The sequence below is a fragment of the Bos indicus x Bos taurus genome, chromosome 28 (genome assembly GCF_003369695.1).
Source record: "Bos indicus x Bos taurus breed Angus x Brahman F1 hybrid chromosome 28, Bos_hybrid_MaternalHap_v2.0, whole genome shotgun sequence".
In the NCBI taxonomy this organism is placed as follows: Eukaryota; Metazoa; Chordata; class Mammalia; order Artiodactyla; family Bovidae; genus Bos; species Bos indicus x Bos taurus.
The window spans coordinates 13,234,933-13,253,873 of NC_040103.1; the positions used below are offsets into that span (position 1 = coordinate 13,234,933).

The following is an 18,941-nucleotide window of genomic DNA, read 5'->3' on the forward strand; positions in this document are numbered from 1 at the left end:
GTTTTCATACATGTGAGATATTTTGTATTTTATAACTAGGAGATGTATAATATCCTTGAGTTAACATTTAGAATTTCTACTATTTATAAGGAAACAGATATCCATAACACTGGTAAATTTTCATCTCCCACTCATCACTGTCTAGTCACAGAATTCATTCAGTTCTCAGACTTTCAAGGTTTAATCCCATCTTAGACCTCTTGCCTTCTATTTTCTGTTCTGGAATGTTCTGACATTTCCGTGGCTGGCTTCTTTTGATCATTCAGTTTAGTTGAAATGTCAGGGAGGGCCAGTCACTGTCAATTATCTGTTTTAATTTATTTTATATAATCCTTTTTTGGAGGGGGGGCAAAATTTAATACAGATTATAGAAAAACCACATAAAGTAATTGTTTGACTTAATGGCTGACTGGGTGAGTACCTCTGTAGCCACCATGTGTCCATCCTAGTCACAGTCCACTCTTCTCTACGGAAGAGGGATAATAAAATGATCTGTGAAGAACCATCCTGTGTGGCTACTTGTGGCTATTGAGCACTTTAAATGTGGCTACTGAGACAGAAGAACTAAAATTTTGTTTGTTTTGTTTGATCTTAATTAGAATTTAAATAACCACATGTTATAGCTACCCTCTGGACAACACGTCTCACTGTGTTTTTGTTGTTTCTTGTTTGGTATCATATCTAGGAAACCATTGTCAAATCCAGAATCATAAAAATTGACTCCTATGATTTTGGGTTAGAGTTTTATAGTTTAACTCTTACATTTAAGTCTTTGATACATTTTGAATTAATTTTTGAATTTGGTGTGAGATGAGCCCAACTTCATTCTTTTGCATGTGAATATCTAGCTGTCCTAGCCCCATCTTTTGAAGTCTGTTTTCTCTTCCATTGACTTGTCCTAAAACCCTGGATGAAAATCACTTGACCTTAATACATGGGTTTACTTGTGAATTCTTAATTATATTCCATGTATCTATCCAACTATCCTTGTGCCAGTATCATAGTATTTTGATTATCATTTCATTGTAAGTTTTGAAATTAGGAAGTGAATCTCCTGACTTCGTTCTTTTTCAAGAATATTTTTTCTTTACTGCATCCTTTGGATTTTCTGTATGTTAGAATCAACTTTTCCATTTCTACAAAGAAACCAGCTGGGATAAGAATTGCTTTCAATCTGTATTTTGGGTAGTATCAATACCTTAACAATATTGTCTTCTAATGTGTTAACACAGGATGCCTTTCCATTTATTTAAATATTTTCTGTGAATAATGTTTTGTAGTTATCAGAGTGTCAGCTTTGCACTTTTGTTGAATTTATTCCTTGTGTTCTTTTTTTAAAAAAATCCTTACTTATTGGGCTGCATCTGGTCTTGATTACAGCATGTGGGATCTTTGTTGTGGTGTGCAGGCTCTAGAGCACGCGGGCTCAGTGGTTGCGGTGCTGATAGTTTTTCTGTGGACTCCTCAGGGTTTTCCATATGTAAAATCATACCACCTGCAAGTAGAAATAGTTATTCTTTCTGAACTGGATTCCTTTTATTTCAATTTCTTGCCTAATGGCCCTGACTAGAACATCTAGTACAATGTTGGATAGAAGTGGTGAGAGGAGACATCCTTATCTTACTCCTGATCTTAGAGGGAAAGTTTTCTCAGTCTTTCATTGTTAAGTATGATGTTAGCTATGGGTTTTTTAAAGGATGCCCTTTGTCAGATTTAGGAAGTTCCCGTCTAAGTTGTTGAGTGTTTTTTATCATGGAGGGTCTGTTTTTGAAAATTTATTTGATCCCTGGTTTCCATAAGTCAGTTGTTAAGCTTCATGACAGCAAGGATCTTCTTAGAACAGTTTGTCATTCAGTGCCTGCAAAGCTTCTTGGCATAGAACAGATGTTCAGTAATAATTAGTGAGTGAGTGTAGACATGAAGGGATGAGTGAATGCACAGACTTGCTTTTGCAACCATTGTAATCATACTAGCTTCGAGGCTACTTTTTCTTTTTTTTGGAGGGCGCCACTCCATGTGGCATGTGGGATCTTAGTTACTTGACCAAGGATTGAACCTGTACCCCTTGCAGTAGAAGTGCAGAGTCTTGACCACTGAACTACCAGGGAAGTCCCCCAAGGCTACTCCTAGAGAGTGGGGTTATATATGAAAAACATGAATCATGGTCAAAATGTTATGTGAAGATTTGAGCCCTTGGCAGTGAGGGCCGTGTGCTGTCTTAGGTCAGGTTCCCTAGGAAGCACTCTGAAACACAGAGTTGTGTACAAGTTTTAGTCTATATTTGAGAAGTGCACCTGGCATCCACTGCATGTATATACTGGATGATCTGGCAGATCTGGGACTGAGAGCCTCAGTACTTCTTTGCAGTGTTGTACTGATACAAGACATTTTGTCTTTGTTAGAGTATTGGCTAGAGGAATTAGGTTTTCAAACAGCCACGATAAGTACAGATTAATGAATTGTTAAATGTCTGATTGTTTACTTATGAAGTCACTAGGCAGATAGTATTTCCCTATCCACTGTTAATGCTATGATATGTTTTTATCTGTTATTATACTATCTACGTCAAAGTTTGGAATGAAAATATCCATAGAATTAAAATGAATATATCTATAGAAGTATCTTGAAAAATATTTAAAGGCTACTGTTTCTAAAAGTGGTTATTTATTGAATGATTGGAGCCTGTCAACTGAGTGCTGACTTTTCTGTATAAGGTTATGAACAGTATCAGAGATTGCTTTGTGACTGGGAAGTGGGAAGAGGATAAAGATGCAGCCAAGATCTTAGCAGAAGATGGTAAGTAAAGTACTGTATTCTTCAGAGAAGACTGCCTTCTCTATGTCTTATTTTCGTCCATGTCTTTAATAGTCAAGTTGAAGATGCTAGTCAACTGTGAAATGCTTTGGGCATCTCCTTTGCTTGGTTCTGCCTGGATGCATATTGTGTCTAAGGTGGAAGAGGAGAGTCTCATGGCCAGTGGAATTCCCCCTTGCTGATAACCGCTGGGCACCTGCTGTATCTCGGTGGAGGAAAGGAGATTCAAGCTCTTTGGGAAAGTGAGCACTTTCCTTCATCACTTACTGTCAGTGGGATTCCTGATTTATCTGGATTGCTGGTGAGATCTAGTTCAGTCTGAGGCAAGAATGAGCCTGTCTGGGCTGCCTTCTCTTGCTGCTTGGCAGTTGGGAAACACTGGCATTAAGTTGCTTTTCTGTGGGTTGTGGTATAGGGAGACACAGGCCACTATGTCATTCCTCTGCTCCTGGGGACTCTCACCAACCCATCTTTGTCTTTCCACCTTTGAGAGTTCTCCTTTGGTTATCCCTTGTGCTCTTGCATCATTTCTGGAGTTGATGGTTATACACAGTCAGGAGGAACAGAGGAAATATGTCTATACCATCTTTTCCAGATTAGAAAGCCTTGGTGATTATTTTCATTGTAACTATATAAACAAGAGAATTAAAATCTTCATGATACTGAATCTTCCTTTCCAAACACACGGTAGTCGATTTGTTCAGTAGATAATACCTTCTCATTGAGCCATGTTGAAGAAGTTGGTTAAGGAACTTAGAGCAGTGCTTAGTATGTGAAGCACTTAAAAGCATCAGATAAGGTTATTCCATGTGTCCTTTAAAAAGCATATTAAAACTTTCAGCATTTTTTGAATGAAGTTCCAGCACATTTCTTGTTTAGATTAGTCCTAAGTATTTTATCCTTTTTTATTTTTATTACAAATGAAATCTTCCCATCTTTTGTATCTCTTCTGGTCCTTTTCCTTTATGTTACATGAAAATATTTTGATACCTTTCTAAATGATGCCTCCCAAAGTTTAACTTCTCTGTTTCTTTTAAGGGTAGGATCCATAACTAAACTTAGAGCTCTAAAAATGAACGAATGAACACTTCTTCTGGGCTCGATATCCTTTTGGTTACTACTGTTACTCTCAATGCTGTGTTTTATGTAATCTGAGATTTTCCCTGGGCTTCCCTGGTGGTTCAGTGGTGAAGAATCCATCTGCTAATGCAGGAGATTTGGTCTTGATCCCTGAGTTGAGAAGATCTTCTGGAGAAGGAAATGGCAACCCACTCCAGTATTCTTGCCTGGGAAATCCCATGGACAGAAGAGCCTTGCGGGCTACAGTCCATGGGGTCACAGAAGAGTCAGACACAATTTAGTGACTAAAGAATAACACAACAACAAGATTTTCCCTAGGTATATCATATGGTTGTACTGTGTTAATCTTATATTGAGACTCCTTCACATGTGTTGTTATCATGACAGGGATTTTCAAGTCACTCTTTGAACTTTTGGTTTGGGGACTGATGTACATGGCCATGCTTGCTACCTCTGTATGCTTCTCTACTGCAGAATATCTATCACTAATCCTGGGAAAATAGCTCTTGGCTAAGTGGGATTTTGAAGTAAAATATGGAAAAGTGGATTAAGTTCATTTACTTAACCTAAATAGGTGATGAAATACAAAATTTGACAAGAAAAAGAAGGCTGTGTAAATGCAGGATTCTTTAGGGGTAGGTAGCTATACGAACAATGAAAATGAAGTTTGAGATGCAGAGCAACTAAACACTCTTACTGCTAGGTGGTGCTAGAGTGTCACATGCAGGGGAGTTATTTGAATGTTCTTTTCCCAGAGGAACTCTATGGTGACTTTGAAGACCTGGAAACCGGGGACGTGCACAAAGGAAAACCAGGCCCAGATACTCAGGTATGACTTGGCCGTGGCTCGCTGTCAGCCACTGGCCCTGCCTTGATCTGTGGTCGGTACGTTCTGCAGGAGGCCCCATATTGAGAAACACAAATCTTGCTTATCTGTGTAGATTACAGACTGGATGAATTTCTTCCTAAAAGTGAAGTGGGTGAGAACAGAGTAAAAAATGTTGGTTTATTTGTTATCCTTGATTCCTTGAGTTTTTTGAGTGATACTTGTTATCTCTTCTTGTTATGATTCTTCAGTCATTGAAAGTTTTAGCTCCTGGGTCACTGTAATTTGTCATCATTTTCCTCTTCTTACACTAAGTGCCGTTTTAAAAAAACGAATTCCCTGTTCTCCCTAGTATTTTTAGAGAAGTTCCTGGGAGCATTTGGGTTGGGGATGCTTGCTGTTACTTCTATTCATGTTTGGCAGTCCCAGCCATATTAAGGAATTGCAGTTCATTGTAATGGAGTTGTCTAAATGTCTCTTGTTGCAGTGCATGTTATTTAGAGCCAAAGGCTTTGTTTTATTTTGTTTTCATGATGGGCATAACTATGATTTTTGCAGCTCAAATAGAACTCTTAAAATCTGCCTTAGTATTTAATATGTAAAGAAAAGGTCTCCACAAATTTTCACAAAATTTACTCTTCTGGAAATTTAAGATTGAAGATGTGGAGGAAGAAGTTAAAGAAGAAATTGACCCCAGTGCAGAGGAAAGTGCCAAGAAAAAGCATTTAGATAAAAAGAGAAAATTGAAGGAGATGTTTGATGCAGAATATGATGAAGGAGAAAGCACATACTTTGATGATCTTAAAGGAGAAATGCAGAAACAAGCACAGGTGAGAAAACTCAGTTCCTATCAGCCTCATTTCAAGGTTGTAGTAGTGATGTGAATATGTAACTTTGTTTAGGTCTCTGCTCCGTGACCGGCATCTGGGCCTCTTGTTTGCACTTCTAGGTCGAGATGCAAATGAGTGTGTTTATTCATGCAGTCATCTAATTATGTCTTCAGTCAGACATTCACCAGAATTATATCCGTATCTATTTTGTACCAAGCATTATATGTGGAGGAGGCAGAAATGGCTGAGACATGGCCTCCATTTTTGAGGATCTCACAATGTGGTGATTTGAGACAGTGTGTTTTGATTACTGCTCCCTGGAGTGATGATTGAATATTTTGAATGGGCATGTGATTCTTGGCCTTGTGTGGCTTATGCACATACCAGTGCTCTCCAGGGAAGATTTTCTGAAAACCCTCCTTGATCAGAGTTCAAAGGATACTTTGAATGTAAGGTCAGATACAGAGGTAAAGGGAGGATGTAGAATGCTGGAGATGGTCTTTCTCTGCTGTCTAGGGATGCTGAGCAGGCTGTTGAGTTGATGAACTCTAAAGTTAGAGACACAAAGATGTGTACATAGTTGATGGTGAGTGTTTAAGTTATGCTTTGACAGATGGGGCCACCAAGAATCCCTGTAAACTGGAGCACACCTTAATATGTCTTAAGCAGATTAAGTATATGATGATTTATTAGGGAGTTTTCTGGTGGTCCAGTGGTTAAGAATCCGTCTTCCAGGGCAGGGGTTGCAGGTTTGCTCCCTGGTCAGGGATCAAAAATCCCACATGCCACAGGGGAACTAAGCCTGCATGCTGCAACTAAGACCCAGTGCAGCCTTATAAATAAATATTTTTAAAAGTATGCGATTTCTGAAGATGCAGTTGAAGGATTTGCTCAACCTAGTCCTTTATTTAGTCAAAGAAGTATGGTTAGTCATTAACATAGTGATTCCTACTGGGTATTCACCTTTGATAGAAGTGACTAGGGAAGTGTAAGGCTGCTGCTGCTGCTAAGTCGCTTCAGTCGTGTCCGACCCTGTGCGACCCCATAGACGGCAGCCCACCAGGCTCCCCTGTCCCTGGGATTCTCCAGGCAAGAACACTGGAGTGGGTTGCCATTTCCTTCTCCAATGCATGCAAGTAAAAAGTGAAAGTGAAGTCGCTCAGTCGTGTCCGACTCTTCGCGACCCCATGGACGGCAGCCCACCAGGCTCCTCTGTCCATGGGATTTTCCAGGCAAGAGTAATGGAGTGGGATGCCATTGCATTCTCCAAAGTGTAAGGCTAGTTCTGTTTAAAATCACCTGGAACATTGTGGGTCATTTATAAAGAACTTTGAATGTGAGATGTACAAGGGGAAATAAGGATGACTTACTTTAAGGACTGGGTTGTCATAAGTAAGATAGAAAAGCCTTTCACTGGTGTCAGTCTACCAAGGAAGATGAAGTTGGGATTGGTTAGGTTTGAGATACTTTTCGGACAAGAGCGGTGTCAGGTGGTCAATGAGGAGAGCTGTTGGGGTCCAGGGACTGAGATGTGCTGTCCTCAGCATCTGGGTGCTTTTTAAAGTTATGAGATGGGTGGAGTGACCTGGGGAGTGAGTGTAGGGGCAGGAAAGGAGAAGACTGAGACTGACCCCAGGTACTCTGTGTGGCTGGGCAGAGAGGATGAAGCAGCAGTGGGGACTGAGCAGCACTCAGGAGATAGAAGAACTCTAAGAGGACATGAGGTACACGGGAAACCACTGTAGATGGAAGTGATAAATTGTTTCAGATCCTGCTGATGTATTAATTTTGGTGAAGACAGAATTGACCACTAGATTGTGAGGCCTTTAGTGACTTTGACAAGCATTTCAATGGAGTGTTGGTTAAAGTCTTAATTTTAGAGCATTTAAGGGGATAGGAGTGGCATAACTGGAACCAGCCTTTTAGAACACATCTGTGGAATTTTGCTTCAAAGGTAAGTGGATAAATGGGGCAATAGTTATAGGAAGTGAAGTCAAAATGTTTTAAGATGAGAGAAATAACAGGCAAGATTTGTTGGAATAAAGTCCAACAAGAGTACATGATCTAGGGTGCAAGTAAAGGTTGGGATTAAATTGAGGCATGGATAGTCTCTTAACAGCTGCCTAGCAGAGCTTCCTGTGATAATGGAATGCCACATGTTGATACTGACCTCTTGAAATATGGCTACTGTGAATGACAACTTAAATTTTATTTAGTTTTGATTAATTTCAATTTAAATAGCCATGTGTTCCTACCATATTGAATAGTGCAGAGCTACAAGGCTGAATATGGGTATAAACCCTGGTAGAAGGGCTAATTAGAAGTTCTTTTACATTGCTTAAATTTTGAGTGAATTAGGAGACAGTCAACAGTTGAGAATGGAGATGAGGAAGGAGATACTGATTGATGAAACGAGAAGTGTGAAATAATTGGAGAGTAAAAAGACAATGTGTGGATGAAAAAGTTCAGGGTGTGTGTCAACCAACATTAAGGGCTTCCTTCAGAGTTGTTTGTATTTGCTGTGCTATAGCTTGGAGCACCAGAGAAGACAGTTGGGACATATCCTCAGCAAACTCTAAAGATAAAACATACACTATTTTTAACTAGTATAAAGCCTAAGTAATTCTGTTCATGATTGCTTTATTTAGAAATTGGCTTTTTTTTTAAATGTTAATCTTGTGGATTTTTAATTGTTTTCTTTTTCCCCCTCTCACGTATATAGCTTAACCGGGCAGAATTTGAAGATCAAGAAGATGAAGCCAGAGTTCAGTATGAGGGTTTTCGACCTGGGATGTATGTCCGAATTGAGATAGAAAATGTCCCCTGTGAATTTGTGCTTAACTTTGACCCTCATTACCCAATTATTTTGGGTGGTCTGGGCAATAGTGAGGGCAATGTTGGATATGTACAGGTAGGTACCCTTTGCTGCATACTTAACAGCTGAGGTTCTTTGGTCATACTTGAGGCAATAATCTTACTGAAATCTCTTCTCCCCTCAGATGCGTCTGAAGAAACATCGTTGGTATAAGAAAATCCTCAAGTCCCGAGATCCAATCATTTTTTCTGTAGGGTGGAGGAGGTTTCAAACCATCCCACTTTATTATATTGAAGACCACAATGGAAGACAGAGGCTTCTAAAATATACCCCACAGCACATGCATTGTGGAGCAACCTTTTGGGGTAAAAACAGATTAGAATAGACTTCTTTATAGGTTAATTTAGACCTTTTAGGATTGATCATTGTAGTTTTGCTTTTTTCCTTTTATGAAATCAAAATTCATAAGATTTTTCTCTTTTCTGGGGTTGGAGTATATATGTGAAACAGAATCCAGAATGTGTGGTTCACTGTATTTTTTATTTTTTTCTGTTTCCTTTAAGGTCCTATCACTCCACAGGGTACTGGGTTCTTGGCAGTACAGTCTGTCAGTGGCAGTATGGTAAGTATCTTGGTTGTTTTATTTTATAGATTGTGTTTGAGAAATAATGTCTTGATTATGAATATGTACTGAAACTTTAAGTTGAAAATTACTCATTTTTGGTATTTATAGTCTTCAGGGAATGGCAACCCACACCAATATTCTTGCTGGAAAAATCCCATAGACAGAGGAGCCTGGTGGGCTATCGTCTATGGGGTCGCAAAGAGTTGGACATGACTGAGTGACTAACACAGTCTTCTCTTTACTTTCAATTTTCCTTCGTCTTTTTAATAAGTAAGGTGTGGGAGCAGAGAAGAGGGAAGTAGAATTATAATGGTACTGATAATGTTTTATATTTTTATGTTTTTACGGACATATTTTTCTAAAATTACTTAAGCAGTGCTCACCATGAGCTAACCACTCTACTGGGTTCTGACTTCCACTGGATACCAGCTAGACATTAGACTACCCCTAATGATGCTGGAAAAGAAATGCAAAAAAGCAAAATGGCTGTCTCAGGAGGCCTTACAAATAGCTGTGAAAAGAAGAGAAGCAAAAAGCAAAGGAGAAAAGGAAAGACATAAGCATCTAAATGCAGAGTTCCAAAGAATAGCAAGAAGAGATAAGAAAGCCTTCTCAGCGATCAATGCAAAGAAATAGAGGAAAACAACAGAATGGGAAAGACTAGAGATCTCTTCAAGAAAATTAGAGATACCAAGGAAACATTTCATGCAAAGATGGGCTCGATAAAGGACAGAAATGATATCGACCTAATAGAAGCAGTAGATATTAAGAAGAGGTGGCAGGAATACACAGAAGAACCGTACAAAAAAAGATCTTCTTGACCAAGATGATCACGATGGTGTGATCACTCACCTAGAGCCAGACATCCTGGAATGTGAAGTCAAGTGGGCCTTAGAAAGCATCACTATGAACAAAGCTAGTGGAGGTGATGGCATTCCAGTTGAGCTATTTCAAATCCTGAAAGATGATGCTGTGAAAGTGCTTCACTCAATATGCCAGCAAATTTGGAAAACTCAGTAGCGGCCACAGGACTGGAAAAGATCAGTTTTCATTCCAATCCAAAGAAAGGCAATGCCAAAGAATGCTCAAACTACCGCACAATTGCACTCATCTCACACGCTAGTAAAGTAATGCTCAAAATTCTCCAAGCCAGGCTTCAGCAATACATGAACCCTGAACTTCCAGATATTCAAGCTGGTTTTAGAAAAGGCAGAGGAACCAGAGACCAAATTGCCAACATCCGCTGGATCATAGAAACAGCAAGAGAGTTCCAGAAAAACATCTATTTCTGCTTTATTGACTATGCCAAAGCCTTTGACTGTGTGGATCACAATCAACTGTGGAAAATTCTTCAAGAGATGGGAATACCAGACCACCAGACCTGCCTCTTGAGAAACCTATATGCCAGTCAGGAAGCAACAGTTAGAACTGGACATGGAACAACAGACTGGTTCCAAATAGGAAAAGGAGTAGTCAAGGCTGTATATTGTCACCCTGCTTATTTAACTTATATGCAGAGTACATCATGAGAAATGCTGGGCTGGAAGAAGCACAAGCTGGAATCAAGATTGCTGGGAGAAATATCAATAACTTCAGATATGCAGATGACACCACCCTTATGGCAGAAAATGAGGAACTAAAAAGCCTCTTGATGAAAGTGAAAGTGGAGAATGAAAAAGCTGGCTTACTGCTCAACATTAAGAAAACGAAGATCATGGCATCTGGTCCCATCATTTCATGGTAAATAGTTGGGGAAACAGTGGAAACAGTGTCAGGCTTTATTTTTTTGGGCTCCAAAATCACTGAAGATGGTGACTGCAGCCGTGAAATTAAAAGACGCTTACTCCTTGGAAGAAAAGTTATGACCAACCTTGATAGCATATTGAAAAGCAGAGACATTACTTTGCCAACAAAGGTCCATCTAGTCAAGGCTATGGTTTTTCCAGTGGTCATGTATGGATGTGAGAGTTGGACTGTGAAGAAAGCTGAGCGCTGAAGAATTGATGCTTTTAAACTGTGGTGTTGGAGAAGACTCTTGAGAGTCCCTTGGACTGCAAGGAGATTCAACCAGTCCATTCTGAAGGAGATCAGCCCTGGGATTTCTTTGGAAGAACTGATTCTAAAGCTGAAACTCCAGTACTTTGGCCACCTCATGCGAAGAGTTGACTCATTGGAAAAGACTCTGATGCTGGGAGGGATTGGGGGCAGGAGGAGAAGGGGATGACAGAGGATGAAATGGCTGGATGGCATCACTAACTTGATGGACGTGAGTCTGGGTAAACTGGGAGTTGGTGATGGACAGGGAGGCCTGGCGTGCTGCGATTCACGAGGTCGCAAAGAGTCGGACATGACCGAGCGACTGAACTTAATGATGCTGGTTTAGCCTTCATTTGACCAATCAGAGCAGGTTTTTGGCCTCATTTAACAGCAAAGAAAACAGAATAATGGGCAAATGTAATCCATCCTAAATGTCAAAAAATTTAATTTTTCAGCCATTGTAGCCAAATTTTCATATTCCCTTTCATTTATTCATATTTGTGAAACTATATTACTATGAAATCACCCTGAGTAAAATGCTCAAGATATCATCAGTTTTGGCTTATGTGTATTATAATTTCAGATAACTTTTGTTAAAATACTGGTTTGTATGTTCACATATTCTTTTTCTTAGGTGACTGTAAGTGAATTGGACTTCAGTAATTTATTGCATTACAGAGAATGTAGTTTTTCTCTTGTTGATATTATTCCTGTATTCAAATTTTGGGGGTTCCTTTTTAGCCTGATTTCCGGATAGCTGCCACAGGAGTTGTCCTTGATCTGGATAAATCTATAAAAATTGTAAAGAAATTAAAACTAACTGGTTTTCCATATAAAATTTTCAAGAACACTTCATTCATTAAGGTCTGTATATCTCTTTATATATTCAAATATTTTTAATGTATATATTGTTAAAGGAGGCATGAAATACTTCTCATTTAGGTCTAAGAGATCTAATGCTTTCAGAAAAGTATTTGAAATCTTCTCTAAACTTGGTTTTTTATATTTTTAGTTTACTCCTTTATATTATTCTCTATGTTACTTAAATGTGCTCAGAAATCTTAAGGTGAAATAAAATAGAGATATTTAATCATTAAGGCTATTACTTATTATTTCCCTGTGAGATTGTCACAGAGCCAATATTGAAAATATGTAATCTCATTCACTAGGTTTTGTTTCCTACCTTTTTGGTTTGTGTTGAGAGAGGGGGAAAATCATGGGTTTGTCAAACAGATCAGTAGAAAAATAGACAAAGCAGTTCTCAAAATACTTGATTGGCAGGGGTATGGAGAAATGGATGTTATGTCAAGCAGTAAGTATAACATGAGAGGGTAGTTTGAGCAACATTTATTGAAAATTTCATTAGTGGGTTGTTTCCATTAAAAATATAGAGTTAAGATGATCATAAAATGTTCTTAAGGTAATATACAACCATCAGCATTTATTTGTCTAGCTTTCTTTATTTTTGAAGTGTGTACATGTAAGTAATAGGATATGAGCTGTAGTCCAGCCCCGTGAGATGACAGCAAAGGCCATCTAGGCTAGTTCAGCCAATAAACATCATTCGTTCCTTTCTTCTACAAAGATAGCAGTAATGAGCATATGTATGAGCTCACAATAGTCTTAGTGTTATTTCAGGAAAAATAGAGTTGTACTCCTGTTGACCTAGTAATTCTACTTTTGAGGAGAAATACATTTTGATTATTTTATTACCCTTCAATGAATTATTGTCTGTTTTTTAACCAAGGATATATTTATGAACTAAGAGATAAAATATCTGACTTTGTGTCTATATACTTTTTAAATATTTTTATATATATATCTCTAGGGAATGTTTAATTCTGCCTTGGAAGTGGCCAAATTTGAAGGTGCTGTGATTCGAACGGTCAGTGGAATAAGGGGACAGATCAAGAAGGCGCTCCGGGCTCCAGAAGGAGCTTTCCGGGCCACGTTTGAGGATAAATTGCTGATGAGTGGTAAATCTCCTTTGTGGTGTGTTCTTAACAGCATGTTACTGTTCTGTATTGATTTCTAGCCAGTGTGAATTATAGGTGGGAGTTTAGATCTTTAGAAACAGAGGAATCGGGACTTCCCTGGTGGTCCAGTGGGTAAGACTTTGCCTTCTAATGTGGTGGGTGTGGGTTCAGTCCCTGGTGGGTTAGCTAAGATCCCACATACCTCATGGCCAAGAAACCAAAACATGAAACACAAGTAATATTGTATCAAACTCAATTAAGACTTTAAAACGGTACACATCAAAAGAAAAGAAAAACAGGAGTCAGCTGTAGTTCTCCCCGCTTGGAACATCTTGCGCACTGCGCCCAGCAACAACCAGAGAACTTATATACTATTCAAAAGTAGTTCACTTGGCACAGTCTCTCTTCAAATACTATGCAACCAGCTAGAGAAGTTTGGAGTATTTTGTTTTTGTGTGTGTGTACTAACATGGATATGAATCGTCTCCTCAAAACAGTAATGTAAATACACTCTCTTTCCAGATATTGTCTTCATGAGAACTTGGTATCCTGTCTCCATTCCAGCCTTCTATAACCCAGTAACATCTTTGTTAAAACCAGTTGGTGAGAAAGACACCTGGTCAGGAATGCGGACAACTGGTCAACTCCGGCTTGCCCATGGCATCAAACTAAAAGCCAACAAGGATTCTCTCTATAAGGTATAGTTGCGCATGTGTTCTGTAGATGCGTGTCATTCAGAAGCTTTGTATGTAATGGTTTTTTGTGGTTTGAATTTTCAAGTAGAAAGTCTAACATTAAACTTGAGTGAATCTGTTTATGTTCATAGACTATTTTGGAAGGAACACAGAAAAAGTGGTAGAAGTGGTTTTCTCTGTATTGGAAAGGAGACTTAAACTTTTCACTGTATATACCTCATTTGAACTATTTTTCTTGGCACTAAACATATATTACTCCTAAAAACATTAATATACTTATTCTCATAGAAACAATGTGGAAGGTTATTTTTGAAGGTTTTAATAAACTTTTTTTTGAAGTGTTAACATACATACAACTTCCCTGATAGCTCAGTTGGTAAAGAATCCGCCTGCAATGCAGAAATCATTGCAGGTTCAATTCCTGGGTTAACAAGATCCACTGGAGAAGGGATAGGCTACCCACTCCAGTATTCTTGGGCTTCGCTTGTGGCTCATCTGGTAAAGAATCTGCCTGCAGCGTGGGAGACCTGGGTTCGATCCCTGGGTTGGGAAGATCCCCTGGAGAAGGGAAAGGCTACCCACTTCCTGTATTTTGGCCTGGAGAATTCAATGGACTATAGTCCTTGGGGTCGCAAAGAGTCAGACACAACTGAGCGACTTTCACTTTCAACATACATACAGAGAGGAGGTACACAAATAATAAGTGTATACAGCTCAATGAATTTTTTTTTTGCTTTCTTTTTAAACTGGAGGATAAGTGCTTTACGGTATTGTGTTGGTTTCTGCTGCACAACATTGTGAATCAACCCTAAGTATACATATGTCTCCTCCTTCTTCAACCTTCCTCCCATCCCCACCGCATCCTACCCTTTAAATCTTAAGTTCTCAGTCCCTGCCTGAATGCCCATTTTCATTCAGGTTTTAGTCTCTGAGAATGTCCATTATTTTGTTCACAGCTTAACAAGGCATTTGAAAAGATTTGTTTGTGTTAATGGTGGATATTTAATTGTTTTGTAATACGTGGATAATTCAGGGTTTTGGTTTATCATTCTGCTAGAAACAGTTTTCCAGGCATTAGTTTTTCTGTAAAATAGTTAATAAAATTTGAGTCATGTTGCCATGAATTGCCCTTAAAATATACTTGAGGACACAGTACCTGTTGTCCAGTTTGTGGAGCTTACTTATTTTTGAGAAGGATATTTCTCTGAATTCTTTCATTCTAAAATATTTTGGTTTTTAAACAGAGAATATTGAATATTATTGTGGGCAATGTCTTTAACAATAAATTTAAAGATACTGCAGAAATATTCTCTATGTAGTCTACTTTAGTAAAGGTTTAGGGCAAAACTGTCAGCTTACTAACTACTTTTGAGGCAGTTAAGGATTTTTGTCATCTCAATTTAAGTATAGAATTTGGTTAGCTTGAAAATTGAATGTAGAGAGAGTTTTGCCTTCATTTGTCATTTAAATCTCGCTTTTTTAAATCAGCCTTTTATTAGAAACACAATAAACTTCTTAATGAGAATCAGGGGTGGGGGCACTTTGGCTCTTCATTGGAGGAATAAATGTGTCCTTAAATCCAGAGAGGCTGATCAAGATGAAAAGCTAGATTATTCTTGTCAGGCTAGAAAAAGCCATCTCAGTGCTCCAAAGATAAGGCCTGAATTTGCCATTAACAGAAAGGTTGGATCTTTTCATCAAATCTATTAAGATCCCATTGCCCATACTGTAGAAATTTGCACAGTTGATTTCTTGGAAGAATTATAAATATGTATGCTATGTATATTCTATATATTCCTTTGTTTTTCCTGTAGCTGTGCATGCTCACAGAAGCGATTTATATTTGATGGATGATTGAGTCCTCATTTCTCATGGTCAGCAAACTGTGGTATTACTGATTTGTGGAAAAATCAATCCATTGAGAAGATTTCATGCAAATTTTAAGTGTGCATAGATCATAATTTAAATATGTCATAGTCTTTGTTTTCTTTTTCTTTTTCAGCCAATTGTGAGGCAAAAGAAACATTTTAACTCACTGCACATTCCAAAAGCCTTGCAGAAGGCCCTGCCGTTTAAGAGCAAGCCCAAGACCCAGGCAAAGGCAGGCAAGACTCCAAAGGACAGAGTGAGACCAGCCGTCATACGGGAGCCTCATGAAAGGAAGGTACTGTCAATGGATGGCTTCCAGTACTTTGCATTTAGATGTGAAAATCATGCTGTCAGTAACACACTTGGCGTTCTTACTGCATTCTCACTTTACATGAGGAAAGGATAAGGGTCAGACACTCAGGGCACTAGATCTGGAAGTTAGAAGAAAGGCCAGAATCCATTTCCCTTCTTTTGTTTAGTCATGCTCTGCCTTATGCATTTTAATGGGGAATAAGAAGCACACAGCTGGCACATCACTCTATCAGCTGTACAGAGTATCCATAGAGTGATTAACAAAGGTGGTTTTGTGGTCAAGGCTGTTATATAAGTATTTTGCTAAGTCAGTATGCTCCTACTTATATTTCCATGCAAATTATAATTCCCTAGTTCAGGATCCGTTTTCACTAGATTAATATTCATTTGGATAATGAATTGATTCTCATTTTGATACAGTCAGCTGCAGTGTTTAAGATCCCTGAAACTTAGAACGAAGGCATGCTATAACTGTAAGAATATTTTGATGCTCAGTGGGTTTTGTCCTTGTCAGATCCTTGCACTGCTGGATGCTCTGAGTACAGTGCACAGTGAGAAGATGAAGAAAGCCAAGGAGCAGCGACATCTCCACAACAAAGAACACTTCAAAATGAAGCAGAAGGAGGAAGAAGAGAAACTGAAGCGACAGAAGGACCTCAGGAAGAAGCTCTACCGAATTCAGGGTCAGAAAGAAAGAAGAAATCAGAAGTCCAGTCTAAAGGGGCCTGAGGAGCAGTTGAAGTGAGCTGCAGACAGACTAGACTGTCATTCGAACCCGCAGTGATGAATGTTTTCGCATTGTAAGTGACAGGTCAGGGGACTGGACAAGCCTATTTGTCGGGGCATTACCCAGACTGTGCCTTCGAGAGGAGAAATGAGACTGCTCAAAGGACGCCTGTTCATTCTCAACATCTAGGTATCCTGCTCATAGGACATCTAGGTTATGGCAAAATAAAGCTACATAATTTATGGTTTTCTAGATCCCCTCACATTCCTCTTAACCTGTCTCAGTTTAATTTTGTGCTACAAAAGTATTAAAATATTTTCTTGTTAATTTTGCCTGAGTAGTTTTCATTAAGGATGAATACTTGATAATTGCTTTTTCAAGCAACTTCATGATGCGTTTTCCAGGAGCGAAAAAATGTTAACTTGAATCCTTGGCATTAAGGTAAAATTTTAGAGACGGATATGTAATTTTTGGTTTTTTGTCTGTTACATGTTGTGTTCTTTGATCATTGATCCTAATGGACATTTTACATCTTCACGTTTTGCAAGTTAGTGTTAGCTGTGCATACTCAATCACTTCAGTCGTGTCCAACTCTTTGTGACCCTATGGGTGGTAGCCCACAAGGCTCATCTGTTCGTGGGAATCTCCAGGCAAGAATACTGGAGTGGGTTGCCATACCCTCCTCCAGAGGATCTTCCTGGCTTGCGGATCAAACCCACATCTCTTACGTCTCCTGTATTGGCAGACAGGTTCTTTACCACTAGTGCCACTTGGGAAGACAATAGTAGCTAGTTAACACTAAATACTCATTTAATGTTTTAGACCAGGGATGATGTATACTGTCTGAAGTTCATATTGGTAAACCCTCTAGGTCTAAAGCACATAACTGAGAGACAACACCACCTACCTGGGAGTGAGCGGAATCATCCAGGAATAGGAAAGGATCAAGATGAAACAGCCAGGTCTCAGTGCAGTGTTCCTGCCATTAGTTAAGCATCTCCACATACGTCAAAGAACATCATCAAGTCCAATCCCCATGTTCAGGCCAGGGCTGAAGAAGCCCAAGTGATCCTGCTAAGACATCCACTCATCTAAAAGCTGAACAGGTCCAGCTAAGCCAGGCTGTGCACAGAAGCCAGACACATAACTTACATAAACAAAGAGGGCAGCCTGTCCTTCCCAGTGTCCTAGACTGCTACATGCAGACTTTACCATCACAGTGCTAGATGCAGGGAGGGGCTCGGTGGGGCTCCTGGCTCTGCCACTCTTTATGGTGTGACTCTGGAAGATGATGCTGTGAAAGTGCTGCACTCAATATACCAGCAAACTGGAAAAATTCAGCAGTAGCCACAGGACTGGAAAAGGTCAGTTTTCATTCCATTCCCAAAGAAGGGCAATGCCAAAGAATCCTCAAACTACCACACGATTGCATTCATCTCACACACTAGTAAAGTAATGCTCAAAATCCTCCAAGCCAGGCTTCAACAGTACATGAATTGTGAACTTCCAGATGTTCAAGCTGGATTTAGAAAAGCCAGAGGAACCAAATTGCTAACATCCACTGGATCATCAAAAAAGCAAGAGAGTTCCAGAAAAACATCTGCTTTATTGACTATACCAAAGCCTTTGACTGTGTGGATCACAATAAACTGGAAAATTCTTTAAGAAATGGGAATCTAGACCACCTGACCTGCCTCTTGAGAAATCTGTATGCAGGTCAGGAAGCAACAGTTAGAACTGGACATGGAACAACAGACTGGTTCCAAATAGGAAAAGGAGTATGTCAAGGCTGTATATCGTCACCCTGCTTATTTAACTTATATGCAGAGTACATCATGAGAATGCTGGGCTGGAAGAAGCACAAGCTGGAATCAAGATTGCCAGGAGAAATATCAGTAACCTCAGATACACAGATGACACCACCCTTATGACAGAAAGTGAAGAAGAACTAAAGAACCTCTTGATGAAAGTGAAAGTGGAGAGTGAAAAAGTTGGCTTAAAACTCAACATTCAGAAAACTAAGATCATGGCATCAGGTCCCATCACTTCATGGCAAACAGATGGGGAAACAGTGACAGACTATTTTGGGGGTGCTCCAAAATCACTGCAGATGGTGACTGCAGCCATGAAATTAAAAGATGCTTGCTCCTTGGAAGAAAAGTTACGACCAACCTAGACAACCTAGTCAAAGCTATGTTTTTTCCAGTAGTCATGTATGGATGTGAGAATTGGACCATAAAGAAAGCTGAGCGCTGAAAAATTAATACTTTTGAACTGTGGTGTTGGAGAAGACTCTTGAGAGTCCCCTGGACTGCAAGAAGATCCAACCAGTCCA

The 18,941-nt window shown here is 39.3% G+C and overlaps 1 protein-coding gene across 5 annotated transcripts in view; it reads left to right on the forward strand.

Moving 5' to 3' along the window:
* Window positions 1-16,933, forward strand: part of BMS1 (BMS1, ribosome biogenesis factor) — a 32,092-nt gene extending 15,159 nt beyond the window's left edge. For all 5 annotated transcript variants that reach the window (XM_027530501.1, XM_027530503.1, XM_027530500.1 and 2 more), the window contains exons 13-23: window positions 2,715-2,796; window positions 4,650-4,723; window positions 5,374-5,550; window positions 8,273-8,461; window positions 8,550-8,730; window positions 8,929-8,987; window positions 11,769-11,891; window positions 12,856-13,003; window positions 13,526-13,701; window positions 15,701-15,862; window positions 16,394-16,933. In XM_027530501.1, coding sequence (XP_027386302.1) covers window positions 2,715-2,796; window positions 4,650-4,723; window positions 5,374-5,550; window positions 8,273-8,461; window positions 8,550-8,730; window positions 8,929-8,987; window positions 11,769-11,891; window positions 12,856-13,003; window positions 13,526-13,701; window positions 15,701-15,862; window positions 16,394-16,624 — 1,602 coding nt within the window. In that variant the 3' untranslated portion in view covers window positions 16,625-16,933. The remainder of the gene's footprint in view (window positions 1-2,714; window positions 2,797-4,649; window positions 4,724-5,373; window positions 5,551-8,272; window positions 8,462-8,549; window positions 8,731-8,928; window positions 8,988-11,768; window positions 11,892-12,855; window positions 13,004-13,525; window positions 13,702-15,700; window positions 15,863-16,393) is intronic.
* The last annotated feature ends 2,008 nt before the right edge of the window (window positions 16,934-18,941 follow it).